Below are 19,861 nucleotides of genomic sequence, written 5' to 3'. Positions count from 1 at the left end.
CTTTCCTGAATAGGCCCATCTAGGTACTACAACCTATTCATTGGCACAATATTCAACGAAGTAGCAATAAAACTATAGGGTTTTGGGGTTAATTACGAAGCTCTGAAATATATAAAGAGTTTAGGTAATATACAAAATTAAGATTTTTTCAAATGAAATATGCATTTAAAAACTTTTTATAATACCTTGCGTCGAGAACCTTAACAATTCAAAAAAGCTTTTAAACTAAGCCTACTTGACAGAAATGAATTTTACTTTGAATCAAAACACGGAAAATAATTAATTCTCGACAAGTATTAAGTCATAATATCATTATGTTGAATTCAAATTATAGACAATCAGTTGAACTTTTTTTTTTGTTAGTAATAACCGTGCGAGTTATTGTACCGTAAGTTGTATTATGAACTTATGCGATCCGTTATTTTTCAACTTTTGTTGTATTAGTACGTACCGTGGCATTAGGTATTTATATTAGCGGCACAAAAATCCACATCATGCAAAAATAACATCTCTCTGCGTGACGCAGACTCTACTCGCTCTCTACTGATGCAGCTCGCGGAGAGATAGACGGAAAGTGAAGAGTTAATAATAACTCCCTTTGATACCCATCGGTTACGGAACTGTTTTTAAAATAAATTCATTAATATTATACGACGTTACACACATCGACATTTAACCCCAAACTAAATTTATTTTATGAATAATATATATAAATATTTATAATATACAGATAAATCTACAAACACTGAAAAGCATTCATATTCATGACACAAACATTTTCTAGTTGTGGGAATCGAACCCACAGCCTTGGGCTCACAAAGCAGGGTCGCTGTGTACTGCGTCAATTGGCCAAATACTATAAATATGATCTTAGTTTAATGGACGGCCGAGAAATACTGCAGCCATCTGGGGGTGGGGCTGAAGATATCATTTGTCTGACCTGCATGGCTAGCCTGGCCAGGAGACATTTATCTCGCATGGGAAAGGATCAAGAAATTTTATCTTGTCCCACTGCTTTATCAAGACTCCGAACATTGGCGCACAAGTGGAAATAATATCTAAATATTGAATCGCAGGTGGACACGTTAATTTTATACGGTACGGGGTACGGGATATAATTTTTTCTACTCCTTGCTGACTGTGAAACATCTTGAACGCTGAATTGTGTTTTGTGAAGGGTATACTTCAATGTTCAACTGGAAATGTTAGAAAGTAGAAAACCGCCGTTTCAGATGTACCGGGTATATTTACAGAGCTCATTGCTTGGCGCAACGAAGCGTGGCCTGCATAATGTATCGAACGGTGCGCGATTCTTGCAAAGCTTTGTCTGCGTTATTTACAGCCAGCCCGTGTATTCACGCGGAAATTGGATTCGGGAAATAAGACACTGTATAAATAATCTTTATCTTAAACAATATCTCAGCGGTGCCGTTTGAAGTTGAATTGTATCCTTTACGGTTTTCGTTTTGTCTTATTATGACTTTATCCTCAAATAATAGATTTCAAATTGCTTTCGAGCATGTAAACGAATGAATAAAGCAATTCTATTATCACTGAATTATCAGGAAATAATAAGTGTTATGAATTGAAAGTAAATTTTGTTGTACACAAAAATATAATAAAATGACTAATAAAAAATGAATAAATAATATTATTTTTTATTAGTCATTATAGTAGTATATTATAATATTAAAATACAGGCATAATATTTTAATATTAGTTGCCTTATGGGAGTGGGTATGTCATATTGAGCATATATATCTATTAATTTTATATATACTGCTAGCTGTCCTGGCGAACTTCGTACTGCGGATCATTTCTTTTTTGATGAATGTTATATTTTAATACTTAGTATCCTATTCCGGTCTAAGAGGAATGCAAATAATCAAATATCATAAAAATTGGTCCAGCCGTTCTTGAGTTATAAATGGTGTAACTAACACAACTTTCTTTTATATACCTATTTTTTACACGTGGATCTCATAAGAAGCCCGAATTCGTTACACGGAATGTATCCCGATCCAAGCATATGTTCTAAAACAACATAGCCGTTTATTAGATACTAATATTATAATTGCGAATGATGGTTTGTTATTCAATCACAAAGGAACGGGTGAATGAAACTGGCTAAAATTTAGCACAGTAATAGATTCTAGTTTGGAATAGCATATATTTTTTTTTGTTTATCACAGAGCAAGAGATCGACAGGTTTTTTTGCATAGTTATATATTAAAGGGACAGACAATAACATTGGTATAGACATCAAAATTTCAACAAGAACGAAATCGCGGAAAACAACTATTCATAAATAAAATTTTAATCCCGCTTATAAAAACCGTACGAAATTATTTTAATTTAAATCTTTGATAGAAACGGCTTAAATCGAGTTTTGACTCTTGCGGGCCCAAAATAATGGGAGTCGTTCCAGCGCCGGGCGAGGACAATGTATCGAAATTAATATCCGGGGCAGAAAGCCGGCGGACTATTTGTCCACCCGGAATGTGGATAATTAAAAGGGCCGGCTGCGTCGTTCGTCGAGCTGAAAATATTTGCTGTAAGACGCACTATATAACAACCAAGATTGATGTACTAATAAATAAAATTGCTGCCATTCGCATTTAATACAAAATGTTTTATTTTCTTACAGACTTTATTTATTTATTTTATTTATTATTTGTGTACCAGAAACTGTGATTTCGAGAAAGGTAATACCGAAAGCTTATGGTGCGACTTTATCTATCTGTGTAATCGGAGTTGTAAGCGTTATATTACCTCTAACGGTGATGAAAAAAAATTAGCAAACATCCATCCTTGAGATAATTTAAATTCTCCATAATTTTCCGCACTTGGTCGCTCCGACTAAGGCTTAAAACCTTGATAATCATGATAATTGGTAGATTTAGTACACTGCTAGACAGCTTAGCATATTTCTGGTCGAAAAACAGACTTAGGTCTGAATTTTGTCTGGCGTAATGCGATGTGCTTCAATCAAGACAAAGGCAAACAAATTCTGCTTCATTTACAAAGTCACCTCTATGTTGAACGCTTGGGTTTTTCACTCAAGCTGCATTTTTTATTCTTACTTGCCTCGTAAATACAGAATGTCGATTAAAGGGACACTGTTTGTGTCCATCCACGCTGAATAAATTGCTATAAGCACCGTGTTCTCCCTCAGAGAGCGATGTAACGGTATTATGATGGAAAATGCGAAATAAGTCGGCCAATTTGCTCCTAGAGGATCGATAAAGCTTAAAGTACTATCGACGTGGTATAATAACAATTTATGGGCTGTAATATCCCATTTGGGGCTAACCCTGCTGAAAATGAAGATAGTATAGGAGCACACATTTAGACCTACATCAAATATTTATGATACGCTTAATTTTTATGCTCTTACGTACTAAATATGTTTTGTTATTTTTATTTTTATTGAAAATGTTACAATAAAGCTTATTGCTCACATTTTCTGAAACCTAAAGTAGTTAGGGATTCTTATAGGTAAAATTTATAAATTTTTACTGCTTAAAAAAATGCAATATATTACACCGCGTTTAATCAACTCATCTAAAGACAGAAGAAAAAAAAAGGATCAGCCAAGCTGTTCGAAAACATTCTTTGTATTTTTAGTATTTTTTTATACTTTTGGATAATATGCTTTAGTTAAAAGCTACAGCGATAAAGTTATTTTTTTATAATTTTACAAAAAGTTTGTCCTTGAATATAGTCTCACCTGGTGATAAGTGAGTGGTGATGCACTCTCAGATAGAAGACACGTACCTTTAATACCAAGTAATTTAAGGGGTACGTACGTAATTTAAGGTGTATGGCAATTAGTTAAACCTATACCCCTAATCGGTTTTTACGCGGCATCGTACAGAAACGTTTAATCACTTCGCGAACCTCCCACATATAGGATCACAGCACTCACTACAGCGCTAGGGAGGTTGTCAAACAATTTCTATTTTACTAAACAAACAAGCAAATTTTAAGTGACAGCCTGAGATTTTGCAATAACTCTCTTACTTTACTCATATTCTTAATTTAAAAGCTCTTTAAATTAAGAATATGAGTAAAGTTTCCGAAGAGTCAATCTGTTTGACTGGACTCTTCGGAATGGCTGATCCATTTGACAGGAATTTCCCCAGGTAGCTTGAGCACCTTCAGTTATGTAGAAGACTAAACGGAGTTATTGCGGAAAGAGCAAATCTATTTCGAAGATGTTTTTTAGTTTTTTTTTTATTACGACAGTACACACATCGCTACCTAGCCCCAAAGTAAGCTAAGCATGTGTTATGGGTACTAAGACAGCTGATGAATATTGTTATGAATATAATACACAGAAATACTTATAATATACAGATAAACACCCAGACACTGAAAAAAATTCATGTTCATCACACAAACATTTTCCAGTTGTCGGAATCGAACCCACGGCCACGACTCAGAAAGCAGGTTCGCTGCCCACTGCGCCAGTCGGCCGTTCGGTAGTCACACAGAGGATAACAAATTCTGCAGTGACCAAGACGCAGGCTATCGTTAGTCAGTAATACATCTAAACTTTACTTGCTGACATAAACTACATAGAAATTCTAGGTCTCCTGTACACCCGCTGATCATACCTAATAGCAATACATTTTTTGATTACTTTAGCCTGAAATAGCATTAAGTATTATCATCATCAATAATCATCACCAACACGGTACAGTTTCGATAGGGTTACAAAACGGTTCAACGCCCGTTTCATCCAGCCAATCTTCACGTACTGTCGTGATCTCTACCTAGAGTAATCATTTATCGATTTTAATTTTTTCTATAACTTTTAGGATTTCTCTTAGCCGCCATTCTCGAATAAAACAAATTTGAATTTGCTGTATACTTGCCAAAAGTATCCTAAAAAGTTTATTGAATCATAAATTTGGCCCAAGCGATAGCTATTCTAACTTATAACGTTAACCTCACGAACATGCCAAGTTCTTGCAAGAAAGTGGAGATTTCTTGCCAACTTAACATTAAGATAAAAATTAGTAAGAAAAATGGAAGACTTTTCTGTTATAATAATTTTAGATGTTATTTTAACTATTGCCCGGACAGAATTTTTATGTTCTGCCATAAGAAAATACATTTATTTTGAGTTTTCTTAGTTTCAATTATTAAAAGGAAGCTTTCTTTACATTATTGCTTTATTGCTGCATTAAAGATGAAGAAAGAGAATGTCAAAGACGTATTTTGGTATAATTGTAATTTAAGGTACCATTAGATAAAGCAGCAAGAATCAAAGATCAACCTTTCGCTATAATTGATACTCCTTGTTTACCGATTTCATGAAATTTTACTACCAGTTTACTTGTGTGTTTACACTTTGTCCAGTCTGTCTGTCCCTCTGCTACAGCTTTTCATTGTGTTATAAATTATTGGTTCACTTATGGCCAATGGTGTTAAAATTAAAATCAACAGACGTATTTTAACCAAATTATAACTTGTGCCGTGTGCTGACGGGAGATCAGAATACAGTTTTCACCACCCCTCCTCTTCCCGCAGGAGTCCTAGTACTAGGTGACTAAGGAATTATTACGGATAACATACTACTACCATTGTTCTGCGATTACCAAACCGTCTGCCCAGCGTGGGCTGATGAGCAAACTCTCCCGTTTGAAGAGGACTTAAGTTGACTGTTATAGGCTACTAGCGTACCCAGCCCGCTTCGCCGGGCTAGATTTTGCTTTTTTTATTTAAACAATAAACTTACGTCACACCCATGTACACCCAACAATAGAATATCATCATAGTAAATAAAAGCTGTATTTGACAGTTTGAAAGTTCGAAAATAGGAGTGCTCCGATCGTCACCAAATTTACCAGGATTACTCGCCAGGTCAATCCGGAGATTCCCTGAAAGTTTCATTGAAATCGGTCCAGCCGTTTCGAAGCCTATACGGAACATACCCACACACTTTCTCTTTTATATATATAGATAGATAGATTGATAATAGTAATTTACTCTCCATTATTTATAACTTCTCTTATAATTTTTTTTTTTATTTGGTAACTATATATACAACCCATCTACACTATTACGTAACAGAATAATTAAAAACTAAACTAAATAAAATAAAAACTTACATGAAATATTATTATTATTATTATTTAATTTAATTAATATACAATATACAAAAAGTTGCAAATTAGAATTTCTGCGTCCAGGCAGCCCTACGTGGAGTTTAAAATACAGCTTGTAAATTGGAGAGTCGCATCGATTTATTAATACTTTTAGAATGCCGTTACTGCTTACCCAGGTTCTTTGATGTAAACAATCTTTTCATTAATTTTTAGTGTAAAGTATGATTTAGAAATAATAAAAAAAAACAAATGTAATCAAATTAATAAAAACAGACAATTTTAAATTAACTAAAAATAATGAAAAGCGTGTTTACATTATAAGACGGGAGAGAAAAAATACTTTATACCCCGCCGTTAAAACAAACATATCTAATTAGAATGATTTACCTAATATATTTATAAATAGAATGCGTTTCAAAGTTCAAAGTTTACTCCTTATTAGTTAAATACAATGTATTAACTACCAGTTCCCTGCGACTTCATTCGCGTACGAATTCTGATAGTTTTCTTTTTCCCATACAAAAATTTGTCCGAGAGTTTACATGTCTGTACTCTACAGCATCGCGTAGCTCTAGGGATAGGTTATCTTAGGAGTTGTGTTATCAAAAGCAAAATTTTTATTTTTATCTGGCTGGAGTTCCAGAGTAAAGAGCATATAAACAAACTCATTGATAATGAATCTATCCCCTGTTATAACAATAATTCATCCCCCTTTGGAATGTAATTTAAAGAATTAATGTAGAATGAGGTTGAAATTTAAATTAGAAATTTGTCTTGTAGTTCCAGAGATAAGCTGGTTGAAACAAACAGAAAAACTAACTCTGCAGCTTTGTTATTTTTAGGTAGTGAATGTACAGCGAGTAGGTAGTGATATAATTTTCAAATAACTTATTTAAGTATAAAATCGTTGGATATCAGCGAAGTAGGCGTTGGTTGCTTGGTATCGTGCCAGAACCCATTATTAACCGGCGAAAACATAATCATGACTATATTTACTACATACGTTCTAGCGCAACTTAATCAAATGTGTGCTTAAGTGAAATATTGTTTGTACAGATTTTCATACTTATGTTAAACTTATTCCCCGTGGTTTCGCCTGTATTAACTAAAGGACGTGACGAAAAGTTTTTATTTTTATTTTATAGTAATTATCAATCCATTCCCGGCCTAGGTCTCCTCCCACAATGAGAAGGGGTTATGGCCGTAGTCCACCACGCTGGCCCAGAGCGGATTGGTGGCCTCCACCAAGTTTGAGAACATTATGTAGATCTCTTAGGCATGAGGGTTTCCTCACGATGTTGTCTTGCACCGTTGAAGCAAGTAATACTTTAATTACTTAAAGCGCACATAACTTAGAAAAGTTAGTATTTACCTATTTACTTCCGTGTCTACCGCTACGAATGCTACGCATCTCTTAGAGGGTATTCTGCACCTTACGTTACCATACATTGAAATATCTTTTGCAGGAGCATGTACTGAAATTAAGTAAGTATTAAAAATATCTGAAACAAAAGTACCTTAATAAAAGTTTACCAATAGTTTTATTTGGATGGTTACATGACCAGACTTGTATAATAAGATTTCATGTACCCTATTATGGAATACTGTTTATTGTTCATGCAATTTTATCTTTAGCAAGAACGTGTGTTGCATTATGTTTGAAGATATGAGTGCTGCTTGGTTTCACGCCAACGCTAGTCATAAATAAACGAGTGTGGACATGTCATGAATTCGCAAGGCTTTCTGTGTATCTTTTATTTAAGAATTTGAGTACATTAACACAAAAACAGTGGTGGATATCTTGCGAAATATAATTAAAAAAAACAAATCGATTGTCTGTAAATTCGGTTTACTGACGATAGTTAAACGTGACAACGTCATAAGAGAATACTGATGGAATGGTTGCATTTTTTAAAAGAAAATTTAAATTTTATTTGTTTCATAGATATTTTGTATGGATATAGAAAGTAGATAGATTGAAATCACAATTGAATTGATCAAGTTACATTTATTTGTACGCATAAATACAATTATGTCATTTTTTTTTACAATGTACATAGTTTCTATCATCATCGTTGCTATAAACAATTGACACCACATTCACTTTTCACTGCACTTCATACTTGACGAAAACATGTAAATGTATTATTGTATAGCAGCTGTCCACGCGGACGCATCGCTCACTCAAGCAAGAGAGAGACAGATGTCGAACGCTGCCGAGCGCGGAGGCCGATTGTGCCTCTTTGTCGCTCGTTCCGCGCTCTCGCTTGCACTTCAAGTCTTAAATGGAACGCCTCAGAGCGAGGTAACGCCGCATGTTGTCATGTTTTTTCGTGCGTGCAGCCGGCTCCATCGAATTATAAGACGTTGTCATGTCAAAAACACGTGGATTACGGAGACCAAAAACAAAGTTTTGTACTCTACTCTGACTAGTGCCTACAATTGCTTCGTTGGTCGAGTGGTTATTATATTCAACTGGTACTGAGTTCGATCCGGGGATCGAGCCAATGGATTGTGTGTTTTTATCAAGAGAATCTTAGAACCAGCCCGAAGACTGAGTTAAGCTGTCTATCTTGCGCCTGATCTCTTTCCGGTCGTGTCGGATCTGCTGTTCCATTGGGGTATGAGAGTGAGAAAAAAGAGAGTGTGGTGTACTCAACGTTTCTGAAGCGCTGATAGCCCAGTGGGTCAACAACCTCCCTGGCGCAACAGTGAGCGCTATGAAGTAAAGAAGGAGGTCCAGGGTTCAATGCACGAAGGGGGCAATTTGGGTATTTATAATTTCTAAATTTTCACTGGTTTGGTCTGGTGGTAGGCTTTGGCCGTGGCTAGTTACCACCCTAGCGACAAAGACGGGCCGCTAAGCGATTTAGTGTTCGTGTGCTATGTGCACACACTTGTGAAAACCTTTCTGGAACTGGGGCCGAAATCGGTCAGGAAACTATGTTTTTTTTATTGGAATAAAGGCAAATTTTACTTACACATACATAAACAAGTATGTAGGCCGGTGCTTAACGATAAACTACACCGTACAGCAACGATTTACGTGGAAGGACGGTTCATAAAGCTTTTTTTTTTTATTTATAATGACGGTCCAAGCAGATGGCCCACATCCAAGCAATTTAATTATGATAAATCTTGAAGTGACGTTTGTAGTGATATAGCGTAGAGTACATAATAACCAGGTTTTTATTGCTAACACAAGATTCTTCTTTACACTGTATTTACATTAGTTATGCCACTGGAAATAGTAAAAATATATTTTTTGTTAATAAAAAAAACACTTGATTATTCTCAACTCATTAAAATCTACTGCATCAAAACGTTATTCAGTAAAAACCTCTTCACAACCGTAAACAATAGAAACAGTAATCCTATCCTAACATCTCACTCCGATTAAACATATTAAAAGTTAGTAAGGTGAACTGCCCCGTAAAAAGTTAATGATATGTGAAAGGACCCTTCGTAATATAATCTACTGCGATGTGATGCATTTTAAAGGATTTTTATATAGAATTTATAAAATCTTGTTTTCAAAGTTTCATTTAGTAACTCACTAGCTTGATTTAATAAATAAGCTGTCTTAAAGTCAAAATAAAGTCAAAACTACCTTAATTTCTACTTTCTGATTTCTAGAGAAATAAATATTATTGAAGGCAATCTGCAATTCATACAGAAGCTTTTTTATCGTTTATGCAATATTATGAAATTATCCCGAAAGCTTTCGTTGAGTTGAAACTCATTACTTGTTTAAATAATTTATTTAAGATGTTTTAAAAAAATAGGTTTGAAGAAAATCTATACCATAATTTTGTCCGGTCCCGGCTTGTCGGCTTCGGCCGTGGTTAGTTATCACCCTACCGACAAATACGTGCCGCCAAGCGGTTTAGCTTTCCGCTATGATGTCGCGTAGATTAGAGGTATGGGTTAAATATAACTGCCGTACTCCCTAACAGGTAAGCCCGCTACCATCTTAGACTGCATCATCACTTACCACCAGGTGAGATTGCAGTCCCTTGACTGCAATCTCACCTGGTGGTAAGTGTTACTCTACGGAATTACTTTTTTCAATGTTACCATATTTAAATAAAAAGTTTCTCTACCATAACTAATCAACTCTAAAGTTTAATACTTTTTATCCACATTTGTCAAGCTCTAAAGACTGCAAGGCTCCACGGGGCAATAAAAAGACACACAGAAATACATACACAAAAAGTACATTACTATTCTCGCAATCTAGTAATAAAGGCAGAAAAGGTTTGGAATTTTCATCTGGCAAATGCAATTTTCTTTTATAAAGTGTGCATGGTCCATTAGATGGTAAGTGGAGGCAGTAAACACCCTTTAGGGCCATTATGCTTTTATATTCACGCTTAAGGTTTATTGAAAGCCGCGCGTTTGTTACTTTGAAGGACTATGTATAGTGCTTTCATTTATTTAATGTACAATAGAATATTATTTATTTAAAACGACATAAGTTGAAATTTTGTAATAATTATTATTATTTAAATCTTTATTGAAATATGTATAAAACAGCTATCCGAATGACACTGGGGGAATAAAATAAGTTAGTATCTAGCTACGGCTGTGTTTAACTAACACCCTGTCGTGAAGACGTGTCGCTAAGAAATTTAGCGTTCCAGTACGATGCCGCGAAGAAGGCAATTATATGTATGGGTTAAGTATAGCTGCGATGCCTCTAACAGGTAAGCCAGCTACGATATTAGACTATATCTCTAGCCTATCAAAGCTGGAGACAGGCATATATAAGCATACTTCACACCCTGAGAAATTTGGGACCGCTACGAGATTAATAAAAAACCTTAATCTACCTGACAGCCGCGTAGCACTACGAGTTACGCAGAGTGCTACATTGCTACGAAGTCAGACCTGCTGCTGTCTTATTTTAGTAACTGCGAAGTTACTTTACTTGTAATGTAAATTAAAAATGCCCGATTTCACTAAACCACGCTTAAGTCGGAAGCCTACTGATTTGGGTGATGGGTAGAGAAAAAAAAAGGTTTCACCAACACGTTAGGCACCATCTTAAGTTACGACAACGATTCGAGGGTCCGTAATGTTATAAAAGATATAAATTCGTTTTTGTTTTTAATAACCTTAAGGCTATGAGAAAATTTAAATGTTTATGATACAAACACAAAATACCGCACTCTGTGACAAGAATCATGGACAATTTAGTGTAGTGAAAGGTAAATGCACGCGTAGGAATCTTCTCTTAGTAGGCGTTTCCACTAACAAAACGGGCATTATTTTTGTAACAAATTTACTCTTTTTTATTTGATTGATATAAAAACATTACAATTTTTTTTAGAGGTGAATGTATTAGCAAAGCGGTTTCTGCATCATTTCGATTGTTCTTGATCTATTATGACGGTACTGAATAATTGTATTCAGTACCGCCTTTTTATATACACATACTCGGCTACATATTATTGTTAGATAAAGCATCTTACATATTAAGCTTTATCTGTGCGAATTATAGTTTATGAGTTTAAACGTAGCCTACGTTTAAGTTATTGTAAAACAATACAAGAGGTTTCGAAACCTGGGTCGGTCCAAAAATTGTTAGGTCTTGGATTTTTCTGACAAGAAATCCTTAGTACCTGACCGGAGTTAGGGAATAACTTTTTTAATCTGCTTTGTCCCACAGTTAAGCTGTGAATTCAAGCTACCAAGAAAAACATTTCATAGTTACCGATAAAGACTACACACTGGAGCCATGTGGATATTGTCACTCTTTTCTCCTCTAATTCCTTTTCCATTAACCCGCGGTGCAGTATATCTTATTTCAGTAGGAAATAAAAATCCGTTAATTAACTTGAAATACCTGTTAAAGTAGTTTCAGGTTTACACATAAAAAAAAAGTTTTAATGCGAAACATAGCAATTTTAACAGGTACAATCGACCCACGCGTTTAGTCTCTGGAATACTACAAGAGACAATCGTAGATACAGAGACACATTTATCCTCTTTTGTATTATCTTTTTCTTCCTCTTCTTTCTCTGGGCTTGTCTCCGTACTTGGTCGGCCGGAACCGTTGTACGTAGTGCCACTGGTACGGCTCCCCGCTGAGTCACTCCAGCCAGCCGAGCTCACTTCAGAAGCTTAGCAGGCCGCCCAGGTCGCCAAGTGCTTTAGGGAGTGATGCTGGGGAGCCAAGGTATGCTGCGCGTTGCTCTGCTACTCCTCTGTTTCGCAGTCGTGTAGAACGGCAAGTATAAAGATGACAATGTTGTATAACAGAGGATGAGCAAACCTTTCCTAAGCCTCTTCGCGAATTCTGCATATCCATATATTTCGTATCTTGAATACAGGTCTGGTTTGAATAGGCACGTGTCTATTCCACATTGTCTAGTCAACCTGCACATAGCTACAATCAGATTTTCTAACTCAGCTCTAGAGTTTACCTTGTATCAAATGCAGCTTCAATTGTGCATGGTGTGATGTATATGGGATGGGATGGTTCTATTCATTGAATCCTCTGCTAAAAGATCATCAGAGATAACTCCTTACGAAATGCAAGACTGAAAGGTGTTGTGTCTACTTTGCCTACCTATTAGCTTTTTTTTACAGTTGGGAATGTTTCAACTTTCCGTGAATGTTTTGACGGCCGACTGGCGCAGTTGGCAGCGACCCTGCTTTTGAGTCCAAGGCCGTGGGTTCGATTCCCACAACTGGAAAATGTTTGTGTGATGAGCATTAAGTGTTTTTCAGTGTCTGGGTGTTTATATGTATTTTCTAAGTATTTATGTATATATAATTCATAAAAATATTCATCAGTCATCTTAGTACCCATAACACAAGCTACGCTTACTTTGGGGCTAGATGGCGATGTGTGTATTGTCGTAGTATATTTATTTATTATATTTATTTATAACTTTATATTTCTATGTGGTGACGCCAGATCAGAAAACCATTGTTACCACCCTTTCTTTTCCCGTGGGTGCCGTACGAGCGAATATAAGAATATAATGGAGAACGCAAAGCAGCGTTGTCTGTGCTACTTCTACGCTCCAGTGCAATTACCCACTCCTCTGCCCAGCGTGGTGATTACGAGAAAAAACCTCCCGTTCAGAGAGGTCCTATTCCAGCAGTGGACTGTTATAGGATATCGATGAATGTTTCGACTTAGATGCTTTCCCAGGTTTTCATTCAACGGTTGAACTATACGGTTGTACTATGGAACATGGGGCCGAAGGCTCGTTCCTTGCATCTATCTGCAAGGCACCGTCAACACTGGACTTACACGAACATGTATGAAGCGTTTTGTTTCCTCGTTAATAAGAACCGTTAAGATCTGGGACGGTCTTTATCATTAACTTTTCTCTGATAACAAGTATCTTTAAAACTTGAATTCGCGTCTTCAGAGCAAGTTAGCCACTCTATTTAGTAGCGGATTTTCTATCAATTTTAATTGTAACCAAGCTTATGACGTGAGTTTAGTCAAACTAACGTCTATTGTATCTATACTAATAGAGTAAATACGAAAGCGTATTTGTTTATTTATTTGTTTTTTACCTATATTTGGCCCAACTACTTCACCGATCTTGATGACATTTAGCACATATGTTGTGTACCATAAGATGAATATCTATATATATAAAAGTATATATAGAAAGTGTGTGGGTATGTTCCGTATAGGCTCGAAACGGCTCGACCGATTTCAATTAAACTTTCAGGGAATCTCCGGATTGACCTGGCGAGTAATCCTATAAAGTTTGGTGACGATCGGAGCACTCCTATTTTTGAACTATCAAACTGTCAAATACAGCTTTTGTTTACTATGATGATATTCTATTGTTGGTTGTACATGGGTGTAGATAATGATCTTCACCCGCTCGAGAAGAGAATAGAAGAGAATGAATACGGAGAGAAATAAATGATTTAGTATATTATGGGACTTAAATTAAAAAAAATATGATGTAAGTTTATTGTTTAAATAAAATAAATCTTCTAGTCCGGCGAAGCGGGCTGGGTACGCTAGTTCTGAATAAAAAAGGTCGCCGCAGGATTTATAAGAAACCAAAACAATGTGTATTAAGTCGCGAGCCACAGTTAGTATTATATATCAGATAGTATATTTGTTTGTTTGAAACCTAATTTCAGCATGTATATAGCATCTTCATCCTGGAGATAGTCATAGGGGATTTATCCCGGAAAAGCACCAGAGTAACGTTCTTGTTGGATTAAAACATATAGCCTTTGTAGCCTTTGTTGCCTATGCACGATTCCACAGCTAAACCGATCTGGGTCATGCATAAAGTTACATTCACCTTGAAGGAGGATAAAGGATACTTTTTATCCTGGAAAGTAAAGGGTCCTACAGGATTTTTAATAAACTGAATAAAACGAGTGTTAAAGAAGGAAATCTGATTAAAGTACTTATCCAATTTTAAGTAAGCCGCTCATTACCATTTCGGGCTCCAATACATAGCCGATCGACGCGCACTCATAACTTATATCATTCGGAACTCACCAGCTGCATTATTCAGTATTTCCCCATTTAATATTCCGACGACATATTTGAGTCTCCTTTCAATTTTTTCGCGCGCCTCTCGCGTACCGTTGTGCACAGAATTTTGAAAGCTACTTATTGATGTGAGTTTCTTAATCCCGTGATGATACACATCGACAAATGGCAGCTTGAGACCAAGACACGATGCGCCTGTTGCAAATGCATCTAAGAAAATTGCGCGAAATACCTACTTTCTACGCAAATTTTTTTTATGATCCTACTTCCAGTTAGCCTTTGTCTGCAATCTCTCACTTGGTATGTGTTTCAGTATACGATGATTGCAAACTAATAGGGAAGTATGTAAGTTAAAGTAAGCTCACACCATATCAGGGGTAGGTATATAAGGTATAGTAAGCTCACACCATTAATCGGTTACTACGCGAATCGTATAGAACTCTTCTAAATTGGTAGCGGCATGTCTTTGTCAAGTTAGGTAAGTTTAGTAATGGTTGATACTAGCCACATCCCCAGCCTTCCTACCAAACCAGATCTAAGACTATTACAAATTATAATTTTCAACTTGCCTCAGCCGTATCGAACCTAGAACCTCCTTTTTATAAGACTAAGCGTCTGCGCCAGGGAGATCGTTAAAACTTTCGTCGTCGTCATAAACTTAACATGAGAAGATTAAAGGTAATTGGCGTGCATAGAGGGTATGCACAGGGTATGCAGATGATATAAAATTAAAAAAAAACTCCAACGAGTTATAAATACTTAAGGGTATGATAAACGACTAAGACACCGGGAGGTATCTTTGCATCGTTCGAGTCCATATCGGACTGCGGTGCATTGATAATGCAGTCGTATTTATATCAAAATACCCACTAACTCAATGTCATGAACATAAATATACATACATTTATTACATACACACCAATATAATTTGTGAGGCACGCATTTGTTTGTATAAATATTATAATAACTTCTTTACATTTTAAATACTGTATGTACCTACATTCTTGTGAATAAATTATTATTGTTATTAAAATATTATTAAAAAAATATCTGGCAAATATAAAGTTATAGTTATAAAAAGTTTAATTATTTACCCACTTTATAAATTTACTGTAACAGTTAGGCTTTTTATAACTCTTACAATGCCTATCCTTAAGTTTTTTATAACTCGTAATTGAGATTTACTTCTTTTTATATCATTTGCATACCCTGTGCATACCCATGCACGCCACTGATAATGAAATATTGATAAAATGGAATCATTAGTCATTAACAGCCCATTTCTGGACTAAGAGCCTTTACCAACAGGACAGTTTTGTCATAATCACCACACTTGGCAGACTTAGTTGTAGTGGCACTGAGAAACTGCTGCCCGTTGTCCGTTATATTCCCTTAGCGCCTCGTACGAGATAGTAGGTAGAGGTAGAGGAGGGTAGACGAGGAGTGGTGACAACTGCATTCTAATCTACCATCATTACGCACGCAGTACGGAATACAAAACTTTGAAAAAAAGAGTAAAACGGCTTAACCAATTGGGTTGTCGATTGAACTACAAGTAATTATTGTATCCGCGGTATCGAGGTGTACCCGGTATTACGAGAATTCACGCGTATTTATAACTGGCAAATAAATTACGCGTCACAATAATTGTTAAACTTATTACGGCCATTCATAATGGCCGGGCTTTACTGTACGTGATTTGTATTAAAAATTACTGCGATATAATTTCGCAAATTTTCGGTTTAACGTTGATGAGATGTGCATTAATTTTTAATTCCTGCCCACGTATACTGTTTGTGGAATTAATTGTTTAATGTAAGGTGTTTTTTTTTATCATCATCATTATCATCATATCAACCCGGTACCGGCTTTGTACAAGGCACGGGTCTTCTCCCACAATGGGAAGACGTATAGTCAACCACGCTGGACCAGTGCGGATTGGTTGACTCCACACCTTTGAGAACATAATGGAGAATTATCAGGTATGCAGGTTTCCTCGCGGTGTTTTCCTGCACCGTTGAAGCAAGTGTTAGTTTTATTGCTCAAAAGCTTAGAAAAGTTAGAGGTACGTGTTGGGATTTAACGTAATTTTTTTTTTTGAAATTTCTTCTTCCGAAGATCTGTTTGGTGTGGAGTATAAGGATTGAAGAAATTATAAATAACATCATAAAGATTCTCCTGCTTTTCGCGTAGTATAGCAAATTAAGCTTAATTTTCATAATGTATCATCAATTCTTATTTCTAATTAAAGACCACTCAAACACGCTCGCTTTGTAAAATATATCTCAAAGAATATAAGTACATAGAATAAGTTAGAATGAGTTAAAGCCGAGGTATATATATATCTTCAAATACAGTTCATAGAGTGTATGTCGTTATCATAGATATAAATTACCTAGGAATGTCGTAAACCTTGAAATTTATCTCAATCGTGGCATTATCCGTACGCGAAACTTCGAAGAGCCCATAATACATGATAAAAAATGGCACAATAAATTTGCGGTTCTACCCACTACATATTTGCTCGTATGGGTATCCGATTTATTTTATGTAGTTCATAGAAAAAGGTGTGACTTTACGGAAATAATATGCTGGTTTTCTGAAGTGTTACTCAGTTTAAGGTTCGTGCTTAAATTTTGTACCATTATTTACCGGTCTTTTTATACTATATTGTCTTTTAATACTCGGTCTAGGAGAAAGAAAGTACAGATATTACAGGAAATAAGAAATTGCTAGCTCGCAAACCTTTTTCCATTTTCGAATTTAATGGTAAACGTTTCCAATATTCGAGGTAAAATAATAACTGTCAACTGCTTAATGCTATGAAGCGACTAAGCGCCTGTTCAAGAAACACTACTAATTTAGAGTGGTTTATGTTTCAATATTAGTCGTGTTAGAGGTTACGGTTTCTGAATGCTCGCAATTCTGTGGAAAGTATATATGGGACACCTTTTTTCAACAGAGTTCAGTTAAATGTCGTAACAAACCGCTAGCTGTTAATAAACAAGTTTTAAACAAAGAGTATATTATTTTATTTTAGTTTTAAACGAAATTTAAAAATTACATCTTTTAAGACATTCCCTAACTGTGTCTTTCGGTCCATATTACATCAATAAATCAATGGCCGGTCCATTCTAACAGATTGGGTGCAGTTACCCTTGCATTACTGCTGATTCCTTCCAATCTCGGCCCTAGACTCACCCCCTCGTTAACATGGACACTTCATTTATATGGATTTGCTCACTTGTCGGGTCAATAAACTCTTTTTAGCCTCCTCAGACTGCTGAATTTGAAATTCTTTTAAACTACTTACTTTGTCTGTCTCTAAGACTCTTTTAACTTGCACAAAGCTATAATATCCTATATTTTCATTGTACCCATATTCTCATTTTTCGACTTCATAAAAGGATCAGGTTCTAAATTCTGTTTTTGTTTTCTCTTAGGACTTACTTTCAGATATTAGTATCATATTACTCTTGGAGATTTAATCAAATTTTAATCTGTAGTTTGCTTTTTACTCAAAATAAGAGTTAAAAATATGGCATCCAAGTTCCCGAAAATTGCGTATTTTTGTAGACGAATTGATTGCATTACTGACAATTGTGCATTTTGCAGGACTTGCCTTTCGGGGGGCCGAGTTCATATCCCAGCACGCACCTCTAACTTTTCTAAGTAATGTGCGTTTTATGTAATTAAAATATCATTTGCTTCAACGGTGAACGGAATTACCTGCATGCCTGAGAGTTTTACATAATGTTCTCAAAGGTGTGTGGAGTCCACAAATCCGCACTAGGCCAGCGTGGTAAACTACGGCCTTAACCCCTTCTAATTGTGGGCCCCCCTTCTTCATAAAAAAACCCGTGCTCTGTAGTGCCCGTTAATGGGTTTATGTGACGATGATGGTGACATACAATTTAGTCAGTTTTAAATTCTCAAAATTGATGGCATACGTAGCTTGGATGATCTTGGAGTGTCCGGACTTCCTCCATCCGGAGTCCTTGGACTGACGTTCCTAAAGGATTGAAATGGTTTTCAATGAGTGAAGAACTCTCTATAGGGACCGCCAATAACAAAAGATCCGCAGGGAATTCTTGGTTATAAGTTGCTCGAGACCATGGAATTTGGAAACCCCTACAAAATACATATGTACAGCTGTAAACGTTTATATGATGATGGCGATAAAGTAACGATACTAACTTGTATAGTAAACGCAGATAGATACAGATTTTAAAGTTGTAAAGATTTGATCATTTCTACAATCGAATTGAAGTCATACAAAATAAAACGAGAAGATTGCCAAATGCCAAATGCTGAACAATACGTATAGGAAATTCGCCACTTATGTAATTAAATTCAAGGAACGTGACCTGCTCGAGTTTTCCGAAGTAATTGGCCAATTTTTCCACATCGCCCGCTTCGTAAATATGAAGCAATTATAGCGTCTCATTTTACGCCCCTTACTCTTAGAGATGACGCTGCTTTAAGTAAATTTTCATGGGGCGGAAATAGGAACACTTTTGGTATTCATTAACATTCAATTAGTTAAGTGTCACTTTAAAGTAGCAGCCTATTATTGTCATACTGATGGGAACAATGCTTGTTTACCTTTTTACCCGAAATTAATAATGCATTTGCTATCAATGATTAAGTAGCAGTAGAGCTTTTTGACTTGAAATTTCTTTAGAATCGTTGTGATTTCAAACTCGATGAAACGAAAAAATAAGTCAATAGAGACACGAACACATACATTTATAGGATTCAGCCGGCGAGAGAATGAGATAGAACACATTAGACGTTCTCGGACTCCATGTGTTTAACGCATGTGTTTGCGCCTGCGTATTAGAAAGTTTTAGTAAAAGTGTGATCCTTGTTGATGAATTTTTACTTGTGTCAATATTTTCATCTCCTTGATAAAATAATTATAAAATTATGCCAAAAACTAAAGTTTAAAAAAATCGTGAATACTGGTGAAAAAAATAATTTAAATTCAATTTAAAAAACCGCAAAAAGTTTTACGGAACGTGTCCGAGAATTTCGTGCACGTCAAAAACAGTTTTTTTAGGAACTTATAAATATACAGTTTACATGAAGCTACTGTTCATTTTTTCAAAAAAAAATTTTAATCAGTGACTTTTCATAAGTTTCACTTTTACCGTGTGTGACTTGCACACACACACACACACACTTTTTTTTGTGACAGAGCTAGTCCGGAGAAGTACAGTACTACCGCCATGCTTATTTCTGCAGCTAAGCA

General features: G+C 35.8%; 1 protein-coding gene across 3 annotated transcripts in view; it reads left to right on the top strand.

The window, feature by feature from the left end:
- The window catches only part of LOC120633149 (semaphorin-1A), a 516,391-nt gene that overhangs the window by 282,558 nt on the left and 213,972 nt on the right, over positions 1–19,861 (top strand). For 2 of the 3 annotated variants that reach the window (XM_039903276.1, XM_039903273.1), the window contains exon 2: positions 11,977–11,982. The exons of the other annotated variant lie outside the window; for it this stretch is intronic. In XM_039903276.1, the coding sequence (XP_039759210.1) occupies positions 11,977–11,982 (6 nt within the window). The remainder of the gene's footprint in view (positions 1–11,976; positions 11,983–19,861) is intronic. 3 annotated transcript variants of the gene reach the window in all.

This window comes from Pararge aegeria, chromosome 21 (genome assembly GCF_905163445.1).
Source record: "Pararge aegeria chromosome 21, ilParAegt1.1, whole genome shotgun sequence".
Classification (NCBI taxonomy): Eukaryota; Metazoa; Arthropoda; class Insecta; order Lepidoptera; family Nymphalidae; genus Pararge; species Pararge aegeria.
Note: the sequence above shows the minus strand (reverse complement) of the source record. Positions and strands in the feature narration are given on the sequence as shown.